We start from the raw sequence: 18,936 nt of genomic DNA, 5'->3' as shown, positions 1-18,936 counted from the left end.
AGGCAATAGGAGTTTATGCATCTTGGTTTAGGGATGCCCCCAGTTTGGATTTTATCTGCTTTAAATGAAGGAAATCCTGTGTGAATTGGCGAGGGGGGTCTCATAAAACGAACATTGCAAATGCCACTTACAGGCAGCACTTTGTGCTGAGGTTCACCCCCACTTCTTCAATTTGCTTTGACATAATTGTTCTATTGTTATCCCTAACAATTGTTCGATAATGCAACTATTTTGGTAGACCAAACCAACCAACCAACCAACAAACAAACTAAACAATAACCCAGTCTGGAGATAAATCAGTGCTGGCCATGCATCTTGTGGGATCATCCACATAACCTTGCCTAGTGAATGAAGTCACAGGGCAAAAGGAAAACAAACTGATTGGCAGGAAGGAAAATTGGTTAGAAGTTACTTGGCACGAAGGTTGCTTAAGTCCCATTAGTGTCCAACAAAATCAGTGGCAGCAAAGGGACAGATTGCAATGCATGTAATGTAAAATTCAGAATATGATCTGTAGGGACAATAGTACTCAACAAGGGAGGAGTTTGTTATTATCTGTGATGCCTAGAGAGAAGGATTATGCATGTTAGATAAGAGCATTAAAGTAATCAATCCTTCAGTCATGAAAGCAATTTCCCTAAAGACAGCTGTTGAGACTTGGGCTGTGTACATTTAAAGCACATGACATGCCAAAGGAATGCTGGGAAGTCCAGTTTGTTAAGGGCACGGGAAATTATTGTTCTTAGAAGGGTGAACTACAGTTTCAGAAATTCCGGGAGGCGGGGAGAGTCACATGCTTTAAATGTGTGGTGTGCATGCAGCCTAATGGGCACAGATGCAACTTTGGAATGGGAAATGTTGTTGAAATGAATATTCTAAACACAGCTGCTCTTGGAGCCCTAAAGTGTGTGGTGGAAAAATGGGGATGGCTATAGTTATCTAGGAAGGCTCCTTTGTATGAGCTTTCTTTCTTTCTTTCTTTCTTTCTTTCTTTCTTTCTTTCTTTCTTTCTTTCTTTTAAAATACAGCCTTTAAGAAACACAATGTCCTTAGCTCTAAATTAACACTATAAAATAGAATGTACAAGTGAGCTTCTGTTCTGCAATTAGAGGCAATTTATAGATAAGCCCACACAAATGTATAATGCAAAACGAGTCAGGGAGAACCCAAAACTCTTGCAAACTTTTTTCACAGCCTTGTGTTCAGTAGTGTGATAAGAGCTGGCAGGAATGTGCATGTTCAAGGAGCTTCAAACAGACTTGTCCAAAAATGGAAACTGTGGCTCCTACCCCGAAAAAGAGGAAGTGACATGCACAACAGGCTTCCGAAGCATACAGAAATAGATGGAAACCCAGAGTAGAATTTCTCTCCCCAAGGCAACCATCCCGGTGAAGCCCTCGCCCCCACTTAGGACCAGCTGAAGATGCCCACTTTACTACACAAAGGAGGAGAAGCTGGAAGGGTAAAACTGGTCGCCATGCAACCTGGAACCTGCCTTTTCCACACACACCTCTATGATGGTCCTTGCATTGTTGGAGAAATTGGCCAGTCTGAAATCTCTGCTTTGTCACTTCTTCCTTCATGTGCCTCAGCAAGAGGATGATGTGGAGATCGAGAGCTGTGGGCCTGTAATTCTTCTTGTACAAATGCAGTGGTACAAATGCAGCTTGAAGTGATCCCCCCTCCCCCCCCCCCGCCCAAATTAAAAGCAGTTACCTATGTCACTTCTGTGTCTGAGAATACAAGCAGGCTTCTGCAAGGAAATGTCTTTAAACAAAGATAATGGAAATGAAGCTGTCTCATCTTGTTGACAGTGTGAGCAGCCACACCCTTGTACCTTATGACAGCTGTGTAAGAACAGATTTACAGTCAGGGTGGTTTTGAAATTTTCCAACTTTCAATAGCATTTCCTCATAGTGTGAGGGACTGTCTAACCAAATTACACTTAAGAAATGAATTGAATGCCGCCTCCATTTTCAGTGACGTTCGAAATTATGGGGACAACAGTTTCAGCAATATATGAAGTGCCGTCTTAATTTGCAACTGTTCATGCATTAGGGTTACATCTCCATATGAATCCTGGTTTATTATTTATTTGTTTATTACTATAGCACCATCATTGGGTGTGGAGCTTTGCACAGTACAGTGGTACCTTGGGTTACATATGCTTCAGGTTACAGACTCCGCTAACCCAGAAATAGTATCTTTGCTTCTACCTAGTAAAACTTTGCTTCAGGATGAGAACAGAAATTGTGCAGCGGCAGCACAGCGGCAGCAGGAGGCCCCATTAGCTAAAGTGGTGCTTTAGGTTAAGAACAGTTTCAGGTTAAGAACGGACCTCTGGAACGAATTAAGTACTTAACCCGAGGTACCACTGTACAAGAGGACAGGCCCCTGTCTCCAAGGAGCTTACAATATTATAATTCACCACAGGTAGAAAAGAGGGTAAGGGGAGGAGTAGACTAGGAAAGAATAGGTATTGCCAGATTTACTCGAATCTAATGCGCACCTTAATTTTCACAACATAATTCGGCCAAAAAAGTGAGCATTAGATTCGAGTAAATACAGTATTTCAATTACATGTACGTAAGTCACGCTTGCTGTAACAAACATTAAGTGGAAATTGCTGGGCAACATCCAGCTGTGACAGTCCAGTTGTGCAAATGAGACTTAGCCTTCCTCCCCTCTTTCATGCAACCCCCTGTGCTGCTCCAAAATCTGAAGCATTGGGGGACCCTTTAGAACAGATCAAGAGGGTACAAGGACTGCAGGAGGTGGAGGAAGAGGAGGAGGAAAGAAGAACTAGGTCTCATCTGCTGGCAAGACTTTGGAGCACGGTCACTGTATTTTTTCCCTTAGCTAAAATAATGTAGTATTTGCACATGGGGCATGTAGGATTTTCATGTGGGGACTTACTCTTACATAGTGAAAATACAATCAAACAGAAAATATATTATGTCAGCTTTGACAGAGCTGATAATTGTTGTGGAGGTTGGGGACCCAGACCAAGATAGGAATGCCATTCCCTTCCCTTTCCAACACCTGGACAAGTGTTGCTAAAAGGTGATCAGTGCTGATGACCTTGGAAGCAAAAGAATAATTCTTTTGTACAGATAAAAGCTGCAAAACTTGGCCCAGTATCTCCCAGCACCTTCTTAATATCTCATATGCATTTGAATGCAAAAACCAAAAACTTAACAAATTGTGATTATTATTATTTTTAAAATAATATTTTTATTAGTTTTCAATCACAACAATCCAATAAAAGCCTCATTATAACAATGCCAAATCATAATACAATTAATAATACCAATCATCGAGATGCCAAATTATGCAATTTAAGTCACCCCCCGCGTGCTAGAATTGATGGTTTGATTATTTACTTTATTTCTGCATTCTTATAAATTTATAAATCTTAGAAATTCCAATTACGCTCCCGTCAAAATAATCCCTTATATTGCAACTGCAGTTTTAATGACTTCCCTTCGTATTGACACATTAAATGATTTATACACCTACAGGTGAAGCATTCAAACTCTCTCCTTGCTCTTCAAACTCTCTCCTTGCTCTTCCTGTATGTGGCAATTATTCCGTCCATTATGTTTCTTCCTGTCCTTGTGATATATTATGTCTATCGTAAATTGTGATTATTTGTTAATGCAATAAATTGTACCATATTCATTTTCAACACCTAAACTTTTAGAACTGACTTGAGCCCTCCTGCCAAAAATGCCAGTTAAGAAATGGCAACTGATCAAAGAAAGGTTTTCTGTCCTTTATATAAGACTCTAAGCGTATCCCTGGGCAACGTCCTTCCCTCTTGTCTTCCAGGTTAATTGGCACAGCAACTGTATCCCTCAAAGAACTAGTAGGCACACAAAGCAGATCGCTTCCATTCAAGCTCGTTCCACTGCTGAATGAAAAGGGACTGGAAACCGGCGTGAGTGACCTCCTTACTTTTCATAGTTGCATGTTTTACAGTATAATCTATTTCAACAGCACAGGAAACATTTTGGCAACATATATTTCATGGAAGCTGCATTGATCAATTTAAAAATTGCTATAGAGAGGGAAAGTGTGTGTGGAGGTAGGTGTTAAGGTGGGTAAGGAGGGTGCCATTTTGCACAGTTTTTTGGGCATCAGGTGCAATTTTATTTCCTATCCATTATGCACATTGGTTTCTGCAATCAAACAAGAGTTTGGGTTATGTTTCTTTTGAAACACAATAAAATCTGAAAAGTGTTATTGTGACATGAAATCAGTGGCTGGCGGCCTCATAGGCTTTTGCCGATCCCTCTGCATGAAGCTAAGTAGTTCTTTCGATCCTATATAATGTTTGTGATTTTTCTTTTCTTTTAATTTAGGCAACAATTGATTTGGTGGTGGGGTACGAGCCACCAGCTGGACCTCCGAATCCAAATGACCCAGGGGGAACTGATGCACAAGGCATTGAAGGTATTTCAGGTCCCCCCCCAATCCTTCCTCCTCTTCCGTTCCCCACAGGAATGTTTTTTTTTAAAGGTCATTAGATTTTTAGAGAGAGTTTCTAGCCAGACTGTTTCCTTTTTTAAAAAAATGTATTTTTATTAAGGTTGAAAGGGACTTTACAATAGATCATAAAGCCGGGAAGGGGGGAAATTAAGATAAAAACAACTGGTTGCAAAAGCCATTTCTCACCTTTATATATTATGGATTTTTTTTAAAAAAAGAGCAGAGGTAAGGATCCTGTCAGGGAACTGCGATCGGCTCAGGGGCGAGAGGGGAAAAGCCGGATGGATTACAGAGAGCCCCCAAAGATCGTGGGAAGCAGCTCCTCCTCAGCGGAGAAGAGTAACCAAGCCTCCAGTGGAGAGGAGCTTCAGGGCTTGGAGGAGGCGAGGAAGTGCCAGGACACCTTGCCTGGGCAAAGCGGGGAGGAGAGAGGTCCCCATTACCCACGCCTTCCTTGCGCTGTAGGCTTCCGCGCCGAGGGGGAGACACACATTGGGTGTCAAGAAACTACTCTGCTGGGGAAGGTTTAAGGACCGCCCACTCACAGATTCTGCCAGTGAATGAGCCAGCCATGGGAGAGTGGCGCTCTGCACAGAGAAAGTTTATTTTGGCATCAAAAGCAAGGCTTCACAGCCGAGCAGGGAGGCATTTGCCTACTTGCTCTCGATCAACCCCTTGGTACCCTAACAGATCCCATAAGATTAAGAAATAACTCCTATATATTCTACTTACCAACAGAGTTCAATAGTCAGCTAAGAACGTTAGGTAAATAATCTCCTTCTTACAAGCACACAGCAAGACAACAAGCCTCCAGAAGGAAAACCAAGCAGCCAGGGGATGAGGTTCTTATGGAGAATTGATAAACCTTGCGCTCACAGATTGCCTGTCCCCTTCCTTCTTCTTCTCTGGGGCAGATCCTTCTGCTTTCAAACTGACCAGGGATTCCCATCTCTTCTGAATTCTGCAGGACATGCCACAGCCATAAACCACAGTTCAGACCCTTTCTGGCAACCCTGTTTATTGAGCATTCAGGATGATTTGCTTGCACAAAGCTTACACAGAAGTTAGGGCTCTTCCAGACTTACCTTTGCTCTGTATTTCTAGGCACAGGCCTGGGTGAACTAACCATAATTCAGAGTAACCAGGCTGTGTGCACATTATTGTTTACTCTGGATCCACTGTGCTCCCACCACTGGCTCTCAAATCGGTGTACACAGGCGTTACCCATGATGCGGAGTCATCCTGCGGTTTCTTGAGAAATACTGCTGTCTGAAGCATTTGCCCTCAAGCCAGAGCTTCAACCTGATGTGCATCAGGTGGAGACATCTGCCCACCCTCTCTGGTGTGTTCGGCAACATGCAAATGTGGCTTGAAGCACAGCAGGGAGGGAAAGACCTTGTTGCACTTTAAGCCAGTTATGTGTACGTAGCCTAAATATAACTGGAACTCTGGTTAGTGGAAGTATAACTTACCTCCTTGTGGCTGTGCCACAAGATGGGCTGGTAAAGGTGTAGGAGGCCATAAAGTTACCATTACATCCAAATGGGGCTGATAGGAAACAAATAAAACAGCCTATCTATTCTATGATAGTCCTTCAGAGCCAAACTAGACAGGATATGATAGGTGCAGGAACATTTTTTTTAGCTGGGCTCCACCCAGACACCAGCACATTTTCTTAGTTCAACCCAGCTCAGCTGGCTGAGGAGAAAATTGCTTGTGGGGATGGACTGTGGGAGGTGAGCTACCTGGGACACTTGCAAACCAATTTTTGTCCTTTCCAGTCACTTTCTCTGGTATTTTAGAGGAGTTCTGTTTCCCCCCATTTCCTTTCTTCCTTCGAAGTGATGCGTTTTTTTTCTGGAAGCAAATGCCCCACCCCCGTAAATTTGCCCGTAATCGTACCCCAAGTTAAGTTTCAAAGGTCCATATTGTAAATCCCCAACGTCAGGGCTGGCCTACCCATACCCATGAGGCAAGGTGACAAATCCAGCTTCCAAGGAACACCTTGCCTGATGTTGTGATGCCAGCTGCAACTGCCACATGCTCTTTGGAACTACCGCCTCCTTGACAGCCTCCCCATGCTGCCTCCATAGCAGCCTCTTGGCAAATAGGAGGCACTGCTGGTCTGTTCCCACCCCTAGGGAGGAATTGGCAGGGTCTGCCCTCTGGGGTCTCCTAAGCTCTGCATCCAACCAGCATGATTCAGAGTGGGCCTCTTTCCCCCTATGATCCCCTTTGATTCGCAGTTCAACCATTGGGTAAGGTTGATAATATTCCCTCCCTTGTTCCCTATGTAGAACTTTGCTCACCCCCTTGTACCCTGGAAGGAGGAGGCACTCCTTAAATAGCTCAGTCAGTAGAGCATGAGACTCTTAATCTCAGGTTTGTGGGTTCAAGTCCCACATTGGGCAAAACATTCCTGCATTGCAGGGGATTGGACTAGATGACTCTCAGGGTCCTTTTCAATACAGTTCTGTTTCTAACCATTTTGTGGCTTGCCTCGGGTGCCAAAATGCCTTGAGCTGGCCCCATCCCAAATTCTATGTTAACTCTTCTAATTCAGAGTTATGACACACTCCACTTCACTAAACGTTCAAGGTGTCACCTTGCTTGTCTCTATAAATCAAACTCATGCCTGAAGCTCTCTGTTTCAGTAGTTACTGCCAAAGATAGTCACTGTTATGATTTAAAGCCTCTCCCAAATGTTAGCTTTTTATGTCTTGAAAACCAATTTGTTAGTTTACAGAAAGCTTCTTGTATTGTCAGAGGTTGTATGGCCTTGACTCCCAGGTGAGAAAGGAGGATCCTGCTAGTTAAAAATATATACTTAGAGGCCAGGGTGTAACCTTTCCCCAAGCTACAGAAACTTGTTCTTCCAGTTTTCATCAAGTAGCGTCACCTTTAAACTTTAAATTGTATTGTGGAAAGTGAATCTGCTAGGCTCTTGTGTTTTCCCCAGGAACGGAACATGCTGGAAGGTAGGAACTGGCCTAAACAAGAGAAATGTTTCATTAACTTCTCTTAAATCAGAAAAGCACTCATGCAAAATGTGCTTTGTGACACAGAAGGAGGCATTGCTTTCAGATGTCTGCTTGAAAATAAGAGTTTACTTTTGCAAGGTATTTTTGCAAAACAACATGCAACCCCTCATCTATACTTTGAAGTGGTACAGCCTACAGATAGTTTAATCACACAATTGACTATTGTTATTATTATTAGGAAGTTCTGAGGCAGCTGTTTGTATCTTGTATACATAAGCAGATAGGGTTTTTTTTAATTAGCAATTTGGTTTCTGATCAGTAAAGTATGTGAAGATGAAATCTACTTTGAAAGAGAAAAATAGTATGAATAAACAATATGAGTTCCTAAGAAAGTCTTACTAAATTTATTCAAAACCCTCTATTTAGGGATCATGAGTAAATACGTTATGGAGACGCCCTTTGTGGGTTAATTATTTGTGGTAAAGTTTTGTAATTCAGAATTTCTGAGGATTTGCCACATTTTATTACACCATTGTGAATGTCACAGTTTCAGTTCCTGGTTGAAGATGGATACACAATATCATATTTACCTGGAAGAGAGGATCTATATTTTAGATATTTATTCAGCTTAAACACCGCCCTACACCCGGAGGTCTCAGGGCGGTTCACAAACAAGACCACAACATATAAAATCAAACCAAAAACAATAGCCCAATAACCCCCAGCCCCAAAAAAGAACCACATTCTAAAAGGATGTTGGATGTAAATAAGATTAACCAAAGGCCTGGTTAAAAAGGAACGTTTTTGCCTGGCACCTAAAGGTGTATAATGAAGGCGTCAGGCGAACTTCCCTGGGGAGAGCATTCCTTAGATGGGGAGCCACTGCAAAGAAGGCCCATTCTTGTGTTGCCACCCTCCAGACCTCTTGAAGAGGAGGCACACAAAGGAGGGCCTCGGAAGATTACCATATTTTTTGCTCCATAGGGCACACCGGACCATGGGGCGCACCTAGTTTTTAGGGGGGGAAATAAAGAGGAAAAAAATTATTCCAGCCCCAAAGAGCAAAGAAGCCAAGACAGCCAGCGGGATCCTGCTGGGCTCCGAAGGCTTGCGGATAGCTGCCCGAAGCCCGGGGAGCACCAGCCTTCAGCGAAAACCTGCATTCACTCCATAGGACGCACACACATTTCCCCTTCATTTTTGGAGGGGGAAAAGTGCGTCCTTTAGAGCGAAAAATAGGGTATCTCAGGGTACAGGTGGGTTCATATGGGAAGAGGTGGTCCTTGAGGTATTGCGGTCCTGAGCCGTTTAAGGCTTTATAGGTCAAAACCAGGATCCTGAAGTAAATTCTATTTCTGTGTTGCAGACCAGCCTATTCCAAATAAAATGGTTTCACATGGAGTAGTGCAATGTTATGGTAGTGCAGATTATGCAATTGTCATTCATATCCTATGCAGAGTCAGATTAGACCAGTGGTTTTCAACCAGTGTGCCATGGCACTATGGGGTGTCTTGAATGATAGTCAGGGGTGCCATGGGCAAAGCTGCCCTCTGTCCCTTCTTTCCTTCCCTCCCTTCCTCGGATACCCTCTTGCATCTCTGCCTCCCAAAGGCTTGCACAGCTGTTTGTTGCAGCAGCCCTGGCTACAAGCTCCCCAGGCAAATGGTGCCTCTGGATCTGGCTAGGGGGTGCTGGTTGCCAGGAGCTGAGGCAGCTCAGAGACTGGGGGTTGCTGCAGTGGCTGCTTGGAGAACTCCCAAGGAGAGGGGAGAGGAGCAGAGGCTGGGGGAACACTCCACAAGGGAGGGTGTTCGAAAAAGGGTGAGAGGCTGCCAACTCGGCAGGCAAGGAATGACATAACTGGGCCCCTGAGCCCCACAGGGGTCCCGCAGAAAGAATGTAGTTGCTCAAGGGAACTGTGGACTCAGAAAGGTTGAAAACCTCTGGATCAGACTGTTATAACATGCCCCTTGTGAGGCTGCCTTTGATGACAATGTGGAACGAAACATGGGTCAAATGCAGTTGACAGATTGCTAAATAGAGCATACAAACAGGAACATATCACTCTGATACTTTTTTTCATCTTCCCTGGTCACCTGTTTGTTTCCATTCCGATTCAAAGTGCTACTTTTGACCTTTACAGGCCTAAATTGCCAGAGAGTCGGATATTTTATGAACCTCCTATTTGACTCTATATCTCAGTGGAACATCAAATGCCCTGCTCTTCTAGCCCACCATGACCAGAGCTGTTTAGGTGCATGTGAAAGTGATGTGGAAATTGTAAAAAAACAAAACAAAAACTTTTCTAAAGGAGGTATAATATGTGAAGACACGGCTATTCCAACAATGCTTTGGGTCTTATACCTGCTGATAATAATTTTTAATTAATAATTTTATTCATATGCCACTTTTACACGCCCCACCCAAAAACCTCCTCAGCCTCAGAGTGGCTTTTACAACAAAGAAAACAGGAAAGCATTTCAAAATCAAAGTGCAAAAGCAATTTCATAATAACATAGCAAAACAACACAATAGCAAATATAATAACATACGAGAAGCAACATTTCAATACTATAAATGTAGCAAGTTTACATTAGCAATTCTCAGCAGCAAAAAAAAAAAAAAAAAGCAAGGGAGCTGGACAGTTCCAACTTGGTCCTAGAAATAGCCCTCCATTATGTTGCTCAGAGTCTCTCTCCTGCAGGAACTTCTTATAAGGTTTCCTCGTATAGAAAAGTTGGTTATAATAGATAAATGAGGTCACTGCCTAATTGCACCTTCAAGCAGCATACGCTCAATTGTATTTAGGTAAAGTCGTGGTCACGCTGTGTAGTTTCAGGCGTAGGAATGAGCACACCAGTCCTTGTTGTTTTTGCTTATGTTCATCTTGTTTCTACAGTGACTGCACTGATTTATATCTTTGGCAGATGGCGAAGAAGACGGAGGTGATGAGGAGTCGCCTGACAGTGGAGCTGGTCCCGTTCCCCAGGGCGGTCCACGTGGCACCCGCGAAACTCAGCTTGCTCGTCGAATTGCCAAAGGAAAGCAAAACCGGAGGCTGCTTTCTAACAAGCCTCAAGACTTCCAGGTTGTAGAGTTGATAAGTCATATGCATTGCAAGACCTAATATGCCAGATTTCAGGATGACCTCAGGCTGCAGTCCTATGCACAGGTGCCAAGGAATAAACCTCACTGAACACAGTGGTGTAATGCATTTGACTGCATGATAAATATCAGTGAAAAGGAAAATTCATGCATAGTAAGCATGTGTAATTTTTCTGTTCTGGAATCTCCAGACGTTTCAGAAGCTCTCATTTAAATCTTGGAAGATTCTTTCACCCGGTGTAATATCTCTTGGCTCCAGTCTAGAATAGCAAAGGAGCGGTATGAATAAATCTCAGGATTTAAAAGTGAAGTCTGGAGTATTCCTGCCCCCCCCCCACCATCAATATTTGATAAGCAGCAGAGTTAAAAGTGAGGATGCAGCACTTCATAAATCTAGTGGTTTTCTTTCTTGTTTGGGCCCAGGAATGTTCCATGTAGCCAGTGGAAACTCTTAGTTTCTGCCCATTAGAATGAGATGTTCTTCTGGATTGTCTAACTTTGGTTAATAGATTCCAGTACTGCTGGTTAGTTTATTTTAATAATAAAAGAAAAGAAGCACTTTGTCAATGTGACATGATGAGAAACCAGCCAATAAAAGGAACACATCAGTGATCTAATATTTGCATTTGTTTTTCTCCCTGCATTAGATTCGTGTTAGGGTCATTGAAGGACGTCAGTTCTCTGGGAATAACATAAAGCCAGTTGTGAAAGTACACATTTGTGGCCAGACACACAGAACAAGAATCAAAAGAGGCAACAATCCTTATTTTGATGAGGTATTGTAATGCACATCTTTGATAATCTCCTAGCTGAAAGGCATAGGTTTTTTACCTGGAAAAAATAAAAACTTATTTTATCTATTTCTATCTTTAACTCTCACCCCACTCCTTGTGGCTAACTGTTCTCAGTAAAGCAAAACTACTTTCTTATCTGTGCACAATCTAAGTCTAGTTGCCATATTTTATGAGAGAGATGGATAAGATGGCTAAATCCTAAACAAACATATTTGGAAGTAAACTGTTGAAATTACTGGGATTTCCTATACTGAGAAGTCCCATTTTGTGCTGTAAAATGATTAAAGAACTTGGACTGAAAGTCATATGAAGAAATGTAACATGCATTTGTACTGGATTCAAACAGAGAGTTTCCTCTATCATGAATAAAATTCCTCATCTGAATCCTTGGCGTCTTTTAACTCCCAAGAATATTCAGATTTAATAACCAAGCTATTTCCTCCCATGACTTAACAGATGTTTTACTACAATGTCCACATGACCCCTTCAGAGCTCTTTGATGAAACAATAAGCATTCGGGTAAGTAAAACTAACAATGTTCTTTATAAGTGCCTCATTACTGTTGAATAAAAGTAATACATTATTCCATTCCTATCATTCAATTATAGGTATATGACTCTTATTCTTTACGTGCCGACAGTCTAATGGGGGAATTTAAAGTAAGTATTCTTGATGTCTCAACACATGCTTTCTGTTTACCCTCTTACCAGCTCTGTAATGAAACTGTTGGGAAAGGGGAACACATTTCTCACAAAAGATGGAGGCTCTGAAGTTTCATTTGTGAAAATTGTTATACTTCCTGCTGTGGTACTTTCCTTGTTGTTGTTTTTTCTGGAGTGTTAATATGCTAAACCTTTGTTTCAGATTGACATTGGATATGTCTACGATGAACCTGGTGAGTATGTGCCTTTAAGGCACTATCTTCTGTATTTCCCTCCTAGGAAAAAAGTGGAATAGCTGGCAGGAGGCAGACCATGATTATGAAGGTGGTTTTCCTAGGGTGTGGGTCATCCGTTGCATTTTGGGTGTGCTGACCCCTGCAACAGCAGCAATCTTTGGAGTTGGTCTGGTCTGCCCCACTCCACCTACCAATCACACCCAGCTCATACCAAGTCATTGTTCCATACAGCTCAGGAATGTCTATAGTGATTTGCAGCAGCTCTCTGGAGTGGGTTTCAGGCAGGAGCCTCTATCAGCCCCTACTGGAGATGCTGGGGCTTGAACCTGGGACCTTCTGCATGCAAAGCAGATGCTCTATCAGTGAGCTATGGCCTCCTCCCCTTTCCCCTCCGCATTTGACACTCCTGCTTCTCACTGCCACTAGTTATCATCACAGTTTAAATGTGACTCCTTAAAGAAGAAAAAAACACCTCCTGCATATGGCTTATTTGAGAGAATTAGAATATTATTTCCCTGAAGGGATGCTATCTTCTCTCTTTTTTATTCCCAGGACACGCGGCCATGAGAAAATGGCTGCTTCTAAATGACCCTGAAGATTCAAATTCAGGTGCCAAAGGGTACTTGAAAGTCAGCATGTTCGTTCTCGGAACAGGAGATGAGCCACCTGTAAGTTTCAGTCATAAATAGATACTTTCCTTCTACTAATATGCTTCACACGGGTTAATCTATGCTTATGTTGGTGCCAGAAATTACATTTGAAGGTACTTTAATGACCGAACCTGCTTACTGTATGTTTCTTTTCCCCAGTTCTGCTTGCTCCGCTACTTTCCACCCTATCGCCACAGTGCTTCTCTCCCATGGCCTTCTGCATCGCTGCCTTTCAAAGGTACATCTCCCCTTAACTTTTCCCAATTTCTCATCTTTGGGGTACAGCCTCTTCTTGCTCATGGTACTGCTTCTCTCCACTGCTGTTCCCAGATGCTTCATTCAGTCACAGAAAAGACTGAATCTTGGGTTTTTTCTCCAGATGCTCTTGGGAGTGTTATTAAAATGGGGAAATGTACAAATCTGCAAGGATACATGCCATTCCCCGTCCCCCCTTTTATCTTCACAATAGCTTTGTAAGGTGCATAAAGCTGAAGGATTCTGATTAGCCCAAGGTGATATTTCATGGTCAATAATATATATCATTTCAAAAATCTTCTGGAATGTTGTCATTGCCGCTTTTTATGACAATATTCTCACATTAAATTTGACTTCTAAAATGTCAAAAGATTGTAATTCGGAAAGAATCCAGTGTAGAGTGAGCCCACTTTTTCCCATTTAAGATTATATACATTGCAAACAAAATGCCAATCATGTTTTAGCTAAACTTGCGCTACATAATCTTATATGCAAGTCTTGACCTGCAAAATTCAAATTGTTGGACATATTAGTCAGCCTAAAGATTTGTGCTGATAATCCTCACATTCTTTTGTACTGAAGATTAGTGAAACTGACCTTATGGAAGGTTTCCTCAAAACTTCGACCCTCCAATTCCTAGACCCTTGTCTAAGCCACTAAAAAATGCCTTGCAGCCTCTTACACACTTTGTACCATGTATTTAGCTAATGCTGAATAGAAGACAGAATGACACTGTATGATGTACATCGTTGCTTTTATATGTTATGCATAGAATTTGTGATTGTGATACAGAGGAAGAACAGCTAGCAGGGGAAAGTAGGGGAACCTCTGCTTAGCTTCGCCTTCCCACTTTGCAGGAGAATAGCATTGGTGACATGTGGTGGCTAAATCATCTGTATGAAAACACCCTGGGTGTGGTCTTCTAAGATTTATATGCATGCATAATTTCAGTACAAGCTCACAGCCCAGCATTCTATGATCTGTGAAAGGCACAGCTTTCTTGCAAGCTGCGGTTGTTTAGGGGCAAATACTTCAAAGTGAAGTTGCCAGAGTTATGCCCTGTATGCACACAACTCTGCACTTCACTCTAAAATGGTTGCAGGTAGTGGCTATTTAACAAGGGCTTGCTTGCTGTCTGCTAGGGGAAGAAGAATAATGCATTTGAATGTGTCTCCAACAGGTGGAAAATAGAGAGCGGGAGAATGAAAACGATGATGTAGAAAGTAATCTTTTGCTACCGGCTGGGATAGTACTCCGATGGGTCACTTTCGTTCTTAAGATCTACAGAGCTGAAGATATTCCTCAGAGTATAAACTTTTTGTTTTATTTTCTGAGTTACACATTCTTAAAGTTGGAATTGTGTGCAACTGATTTTTTTTATACCAATATTAGTTTCTTGAGAGCTCAAGAGATGCTTAAGACTCCGTTCTTACCTAGGTGGTAAGCCTGTGTCTGGGCTGTACTCCTTCAGACTTCATTTAGGGGCTCATATAACTGTATAAACTTTTTAATTTAAAAAAAAATCCTCTACATATATCATGGGTGTACCCCTATCTGCATAACCTAACAATTATAAAATATAGACACACTTTTACTCTCGCAAGATTGAATGTTTTGCCCTCGGCTGTACTTGAGGGACGATTTCAACAGATTCCACACAAAAAACGCTTATGTCCCTGTGTAGATGTCAGTACCGAATCTGTGGCGCATGTCCTTCTGGCTTGCACTCTTTATAAAGACTTGAGGAATGAGGTTATCACCCCTCTTTCATTGTCCATTTCGGGTCGCCCAGTCACTGCCACGGTGTCCTTTCTCTTGGCAGATCAAGATGAGCAGGTGGCGGCAAAGGTTGCAAGGTTTTTAGCTGGGGCTGTTAGTATAAGATCCACTATTTGACTACAGATTCAAAACCCTAAAATGTATTTTATATAATTGACTTTTTATTTCTACTCTGTGTGTATCATATTGTTGTTTTATTGCTGTGGCTGATGGCTGATGCAAATAAAGATTTATTCTTCTTCTGCTACCATGGGTGTAGAATTCAAGGCTTGCCAAACTGCCCAATTTGGCCTACAAGGTCATTTGGGCCTAGCTACACCCACCTGCCATACCACATCAAAGACAGGATAGGTAAAGTTGTGGCATCAAAGGAAAAATCAAGAGCCTTAGAGTGTCCTCCAGATTACATTGCAGCTCGGACTTGTGTTCAGCATTGTTTTAATCTGGTGCCAAACACAAATCCCCACTAATTTGGAGCTCCCTACTGGAACCCCCTGAGCACTGCTACTTTTGACAGGGCTCAGATCCACCTAGGAATGACCAGTCCCAGCCACCATTTTATTTCATTCCAAAGCATTGTGGGACAAAGCATCTTAGGGGAATGGCTAGCTAGTCTCTGCAAATAAATGGCAGCCACCAGTGGGGATTTCCATCTTTTTGGTGACAAAATAAAGCTTTTTTAAAAAAAAAGCAGCAAAAAAAGTTGCCACCACTCCTAAAAGTAAGCCCCTCTGCTACTGTAGTGAATATTTGCCCCTGAATTTGGAGTCATTTTAGCTGCTGCCATCCTTGCCCATTTCTCTGTTACCTCTAGCTTGGTGTTTCCAGGGCAAAACATCACTCCAGAAAGGGCCATATCTGAGCCCCATGTCTGTGGCTGCTGATCCCTCGTTTGCTGGATTCAGTTTTCACTATCATGCTATTTAAGTTCCACAATACCACACCCAGCTGCCACATTGCTGCATGTTCATGAAATATGCCAACTTTGTGGCTCCGAGATCTTGGTTGTGAAAAATGATTGCCATTTTTTTCCTCTTCTGTATGTTTTCTGTGCAGTGGATGATGCTTTTGCGCAGACTGTAAAGGAAATATTTGGTGGAGAAGCAGATAAGAAAAACCTTGTGGATCCATTTGTGGAAGTTTGCTTTGCTGGGAAAAAGGTATTCAGTGCTAATAACAGAACTATATAAATAAATATGCTTGAAACCAGTCAGGATCATTAATCATTGTTTGAAGTTGGCTTGTTTCAATAAGCCATAAGAATACTGCGGTACCTCAGGTTACATACGCTTCAGGTTACAGACTCCGCTAACCCAGAAATAGTAGCTCGGGTTAAGAACTTTGCTTCAGGATGAGAACAGAAATCGTGGCGCAGCGGCAGTGGGAGGCCCCATTAGCTAAAGTGGCGCTTCAGGTTAAGAACAGTTTCAGGTTAAGAATGGACCTCCAGAACGAATTAAGTTCTTAACCAGAGATACTACTGTAGTCACATCTTGCCTGGGTTCAGAGACACAACACAGTTTCCCATTATGTGCTGAAGCCTTGGACTTACACACTTACCTCTGGGGTCATGTGTTCTCCCCTCCCTCTCTTCCTCTTCTTCCCCTCCTCAGACATTTATAGTGATATGTTTTCAGCTAACTGTAGGTTTTTTGTTATATCTGAACCTGGACAAGATGTGCTTGGTCTTGTGGCATATTGGAACAACCCAACTTCATATCATGTTTAATGATCCGGGCTTGTTTCAAGAAACCATTTAATGCCAACCATAATTTCTGTTTTGAACATAATAGCAAACTGTGGTTATTTGAAAATGCAAGCAGATGCTCCTGAACTTCACTCAGCTGCACACAAACCCAAGTCTTGTGCACGTTATGCTATAGATTAGCCCAAGAGTCACCACACTTTTGGGACCTGTGAGCACATTTGCAAAATGGATAAACTGTCATGACCACGGATGGACAGACACACACACACACACACACCAGCACATTCATTTTGTTACAATGAAATGCTTCTTTTAAACCTGATTTCAGTGGGAGGAAACAACCCTTGTGGGCACCAGGGTAGGCATCTGTCTATACCTTCTGCATATGAACATCTGGGGCAGGAGGTGTAAATTTGAATAAAATATGGGGAGGGAGTAAGTTCCACCCTGCATTACTGATCACAAGACAAAGTGTGTACACACCATTTGAAAGGCAATGCCCATTAACTTGCGGGGGGCAGCCCCCTCAAATATTTTATTGGGGAGGCCTAAGGGACCTCAGCCCCTAGGAATTGGCTCCTATGTTCTGGGGCCATATAGGTGACTCCCAGTCTAGCATTCAGGCCAATGCCTGCCAAAAACTGAACACAGTCATACCTTGGTTTCTGAACAGAATGCGTTCCGGAAGTTCGTTTGACTTACAAAATGTTTGGAAACCAAGGCGCGGCTTCCGATTGGCTGCAGGAGCATCCTGCAGCCAATTGGAAGCCGTGGAAGCTGCGCTGGACATTTGGCTTTCAAAGCAAAGTTCGCAAACAGGAACATCTACTTCTGGGTTTGTGGCATTCGAGTTCCAAGTTGTTCGTGAACTAAGCTGCTCAAAAACCAAGGTACGACTGTATACCGACAGTTGCTATGCAGAGCACCCGTTATATTTTGTGAGCATTTGTTAATCTTCCTTATGTCTGAATAAAAGCTATTCCTAGACATAGAACTGTTCATAACTTTCATATGGGGATTTTTTTTCCAGGTTTGCACAAATATAATTGAAAAAAATGCTAACCCAGTGTGGAATCAACTTGTTAATCTTCAGATCAAGGTTGGTTTGTTGCTGTACAAAAACTATTACAATGTTGTTGTTTTATTTAGAAATAAGACTTTGGTTAATTAGTACAGTCTTCTTTTTTTCTAGTTCCCTTCGATGTGTGAAAAAATAAGACTGGTGGTGTACGATTGGTGAGTTCTCCTTTGTTGTTTATAGAGTTGCATGCGAAGCAACAATGACAATGCTTCAAAACAAAAAGGTTTTAACATACGTTGGTGACTTGTGCCGCACAAGCTATCGCGGAATTAATTAAGTGCTCTTTGCAGAGTGGTGCTCAGATTATTTGTAATGAAGTTGGTTATAGCTTGGTGTTCTTAATAATTGCCGCTGTTATGGAGCATGACAGGCCTGCCTGTTTAAAATTCCCACGAGTTCTCATTCATTAGCTACTCAGCTTGAACCATTATAAAGATTATAGAGATCATTAGAATTGTTTCATGGATAATTATGTCCATTAGGCTTACTGCTGTCAGGGTTGTCAGCTGTCAAGGCAGGGGGTAATACAGGCACATAGCCTTTCTATAAGGTGCTAAAAGACATGTGTACATCCTTTAACAATTGAGTAGTGCGCGTTGTGCCATCTGATGGCCACTGGTGGAACTGAAATCCTGTCACGGACGTATAGGTGAGTGTAGCAGCCATAGGATAACCTTGTGTGTTGTCTTCTCCTAACCTTGCTGACCTGGGCTTAGGGATGGGGAGAAATTTGGTTCAGCTTGCATTTTAGTGCAAGTCTGCCTAATTCAGACAGTCACACTTCTGTGAAGTCTCTCAGCCCCACTCACCTCACAGAGTGTTTGTTGTGGGGGAGGAAGGGAAAGGAGAATGTTAGCCGCTTTGAGACTCCTGAAGGGGAGTGAAAGGCGGGATATCAAGTCCAAACTCTTCTTCTTCTTCTTCTTCATACTTCTTGGAACGAAATGTGAATTGAGACACAGCGATTTCTCCTAATTCTGTGATGCAGTTCTCCAACTTAAAAAAAAAGTGTACTAAAATGCATATATTAGGGAAACGTGCATACTTTTTTTTTTTAAATAACATACAAAATGCATCATATCTGGGGAAATTGCTTGCAAAAGTATATAAAAATGTATATATTAGGAGGAATTTGTACTAAAGTGCCAAAAGATTTTGTGAGAAGTTCTTTTTTTTTGGGGGGGGGGTATTTTT

The 18,936-nt window shown here is 42.2% G+C and overlaps 1 protein-coding gene across 3 annotated transcripts in view; it reads left to right on the top strand.

Moving 5' to 3' along the window:
- MYOF (myoferlin) overlaps positions 1-18,936 on the top strand; it is an 81,276-nt gene that overhangs the window by 13,448 nt on the left and 48,892 nt on the right. The window contains exons 4-16 of one of the 3 annotated variants that reach the window (XM_081192155.1): positions 3,832-3,940; positions 4,365-4,455; positions 10,400-10,560; positions 11,225-11,353; positions 11,828-11,890; positions 11,980-12,030; positions 12,236-12,266; positions 12,822-12,948; positions 13,079-13,157; positions 14,355-14,481; positions 16,010-16,113; positions 17,692-17,760; positions 17,854-17,897. In XM_081192155.1, coding sequence (XP_081048281.1) covers positions 3,832-3,940; positions 4,365-4,455; positions 10,400-10,560; positions 11,225-11,353; positions 11,828-11,890; positions 11,980-12,030; positions 12,236-12,266; positions 12,822-12,948; positions 13,079-13,157; positions 14,355-14,481; positions 16,010-16,113; positions 17,692-17,760; positions 17,854-17,897 — 1,185 coding nt within the window. Of the gene's footprint in view, positions 1-3,831; positions 3,941-4,364; positions 4,456-10,399; positions 10,561-11,224; positions 11,354-11,827; positions 11,891-11,979; positions 12,031-12,235; positions 12,267-12,821; positions 12,949-13,078; positions 13,158-14,354; positions 14,482-16,009; positions 16,114-17,691; positions 17,761-17,853; positions 17,898-18,936 lie in introns of those variants that run through there. The other 2 variants (XM_081192153.1, XM_081192154.1) reach the window with 2 other exon arrangements.

Source organism: Podarcis bocagei (genome assembly GCF_964188305.1).
Source record: "Podarcis bocagei genome assembly, chromosome: 4".
NCBI lineage: Eukaryota > Metazoa > Chordata > Lepidosauria > Squamata > Lacertidae > Podarcis > Podarcis bocagei.
The sequence above is the reverse complement of the archived record's forward strand: the minus strand, read 5'-3'. Positions and strand labels throughout refer to the sequence as shown.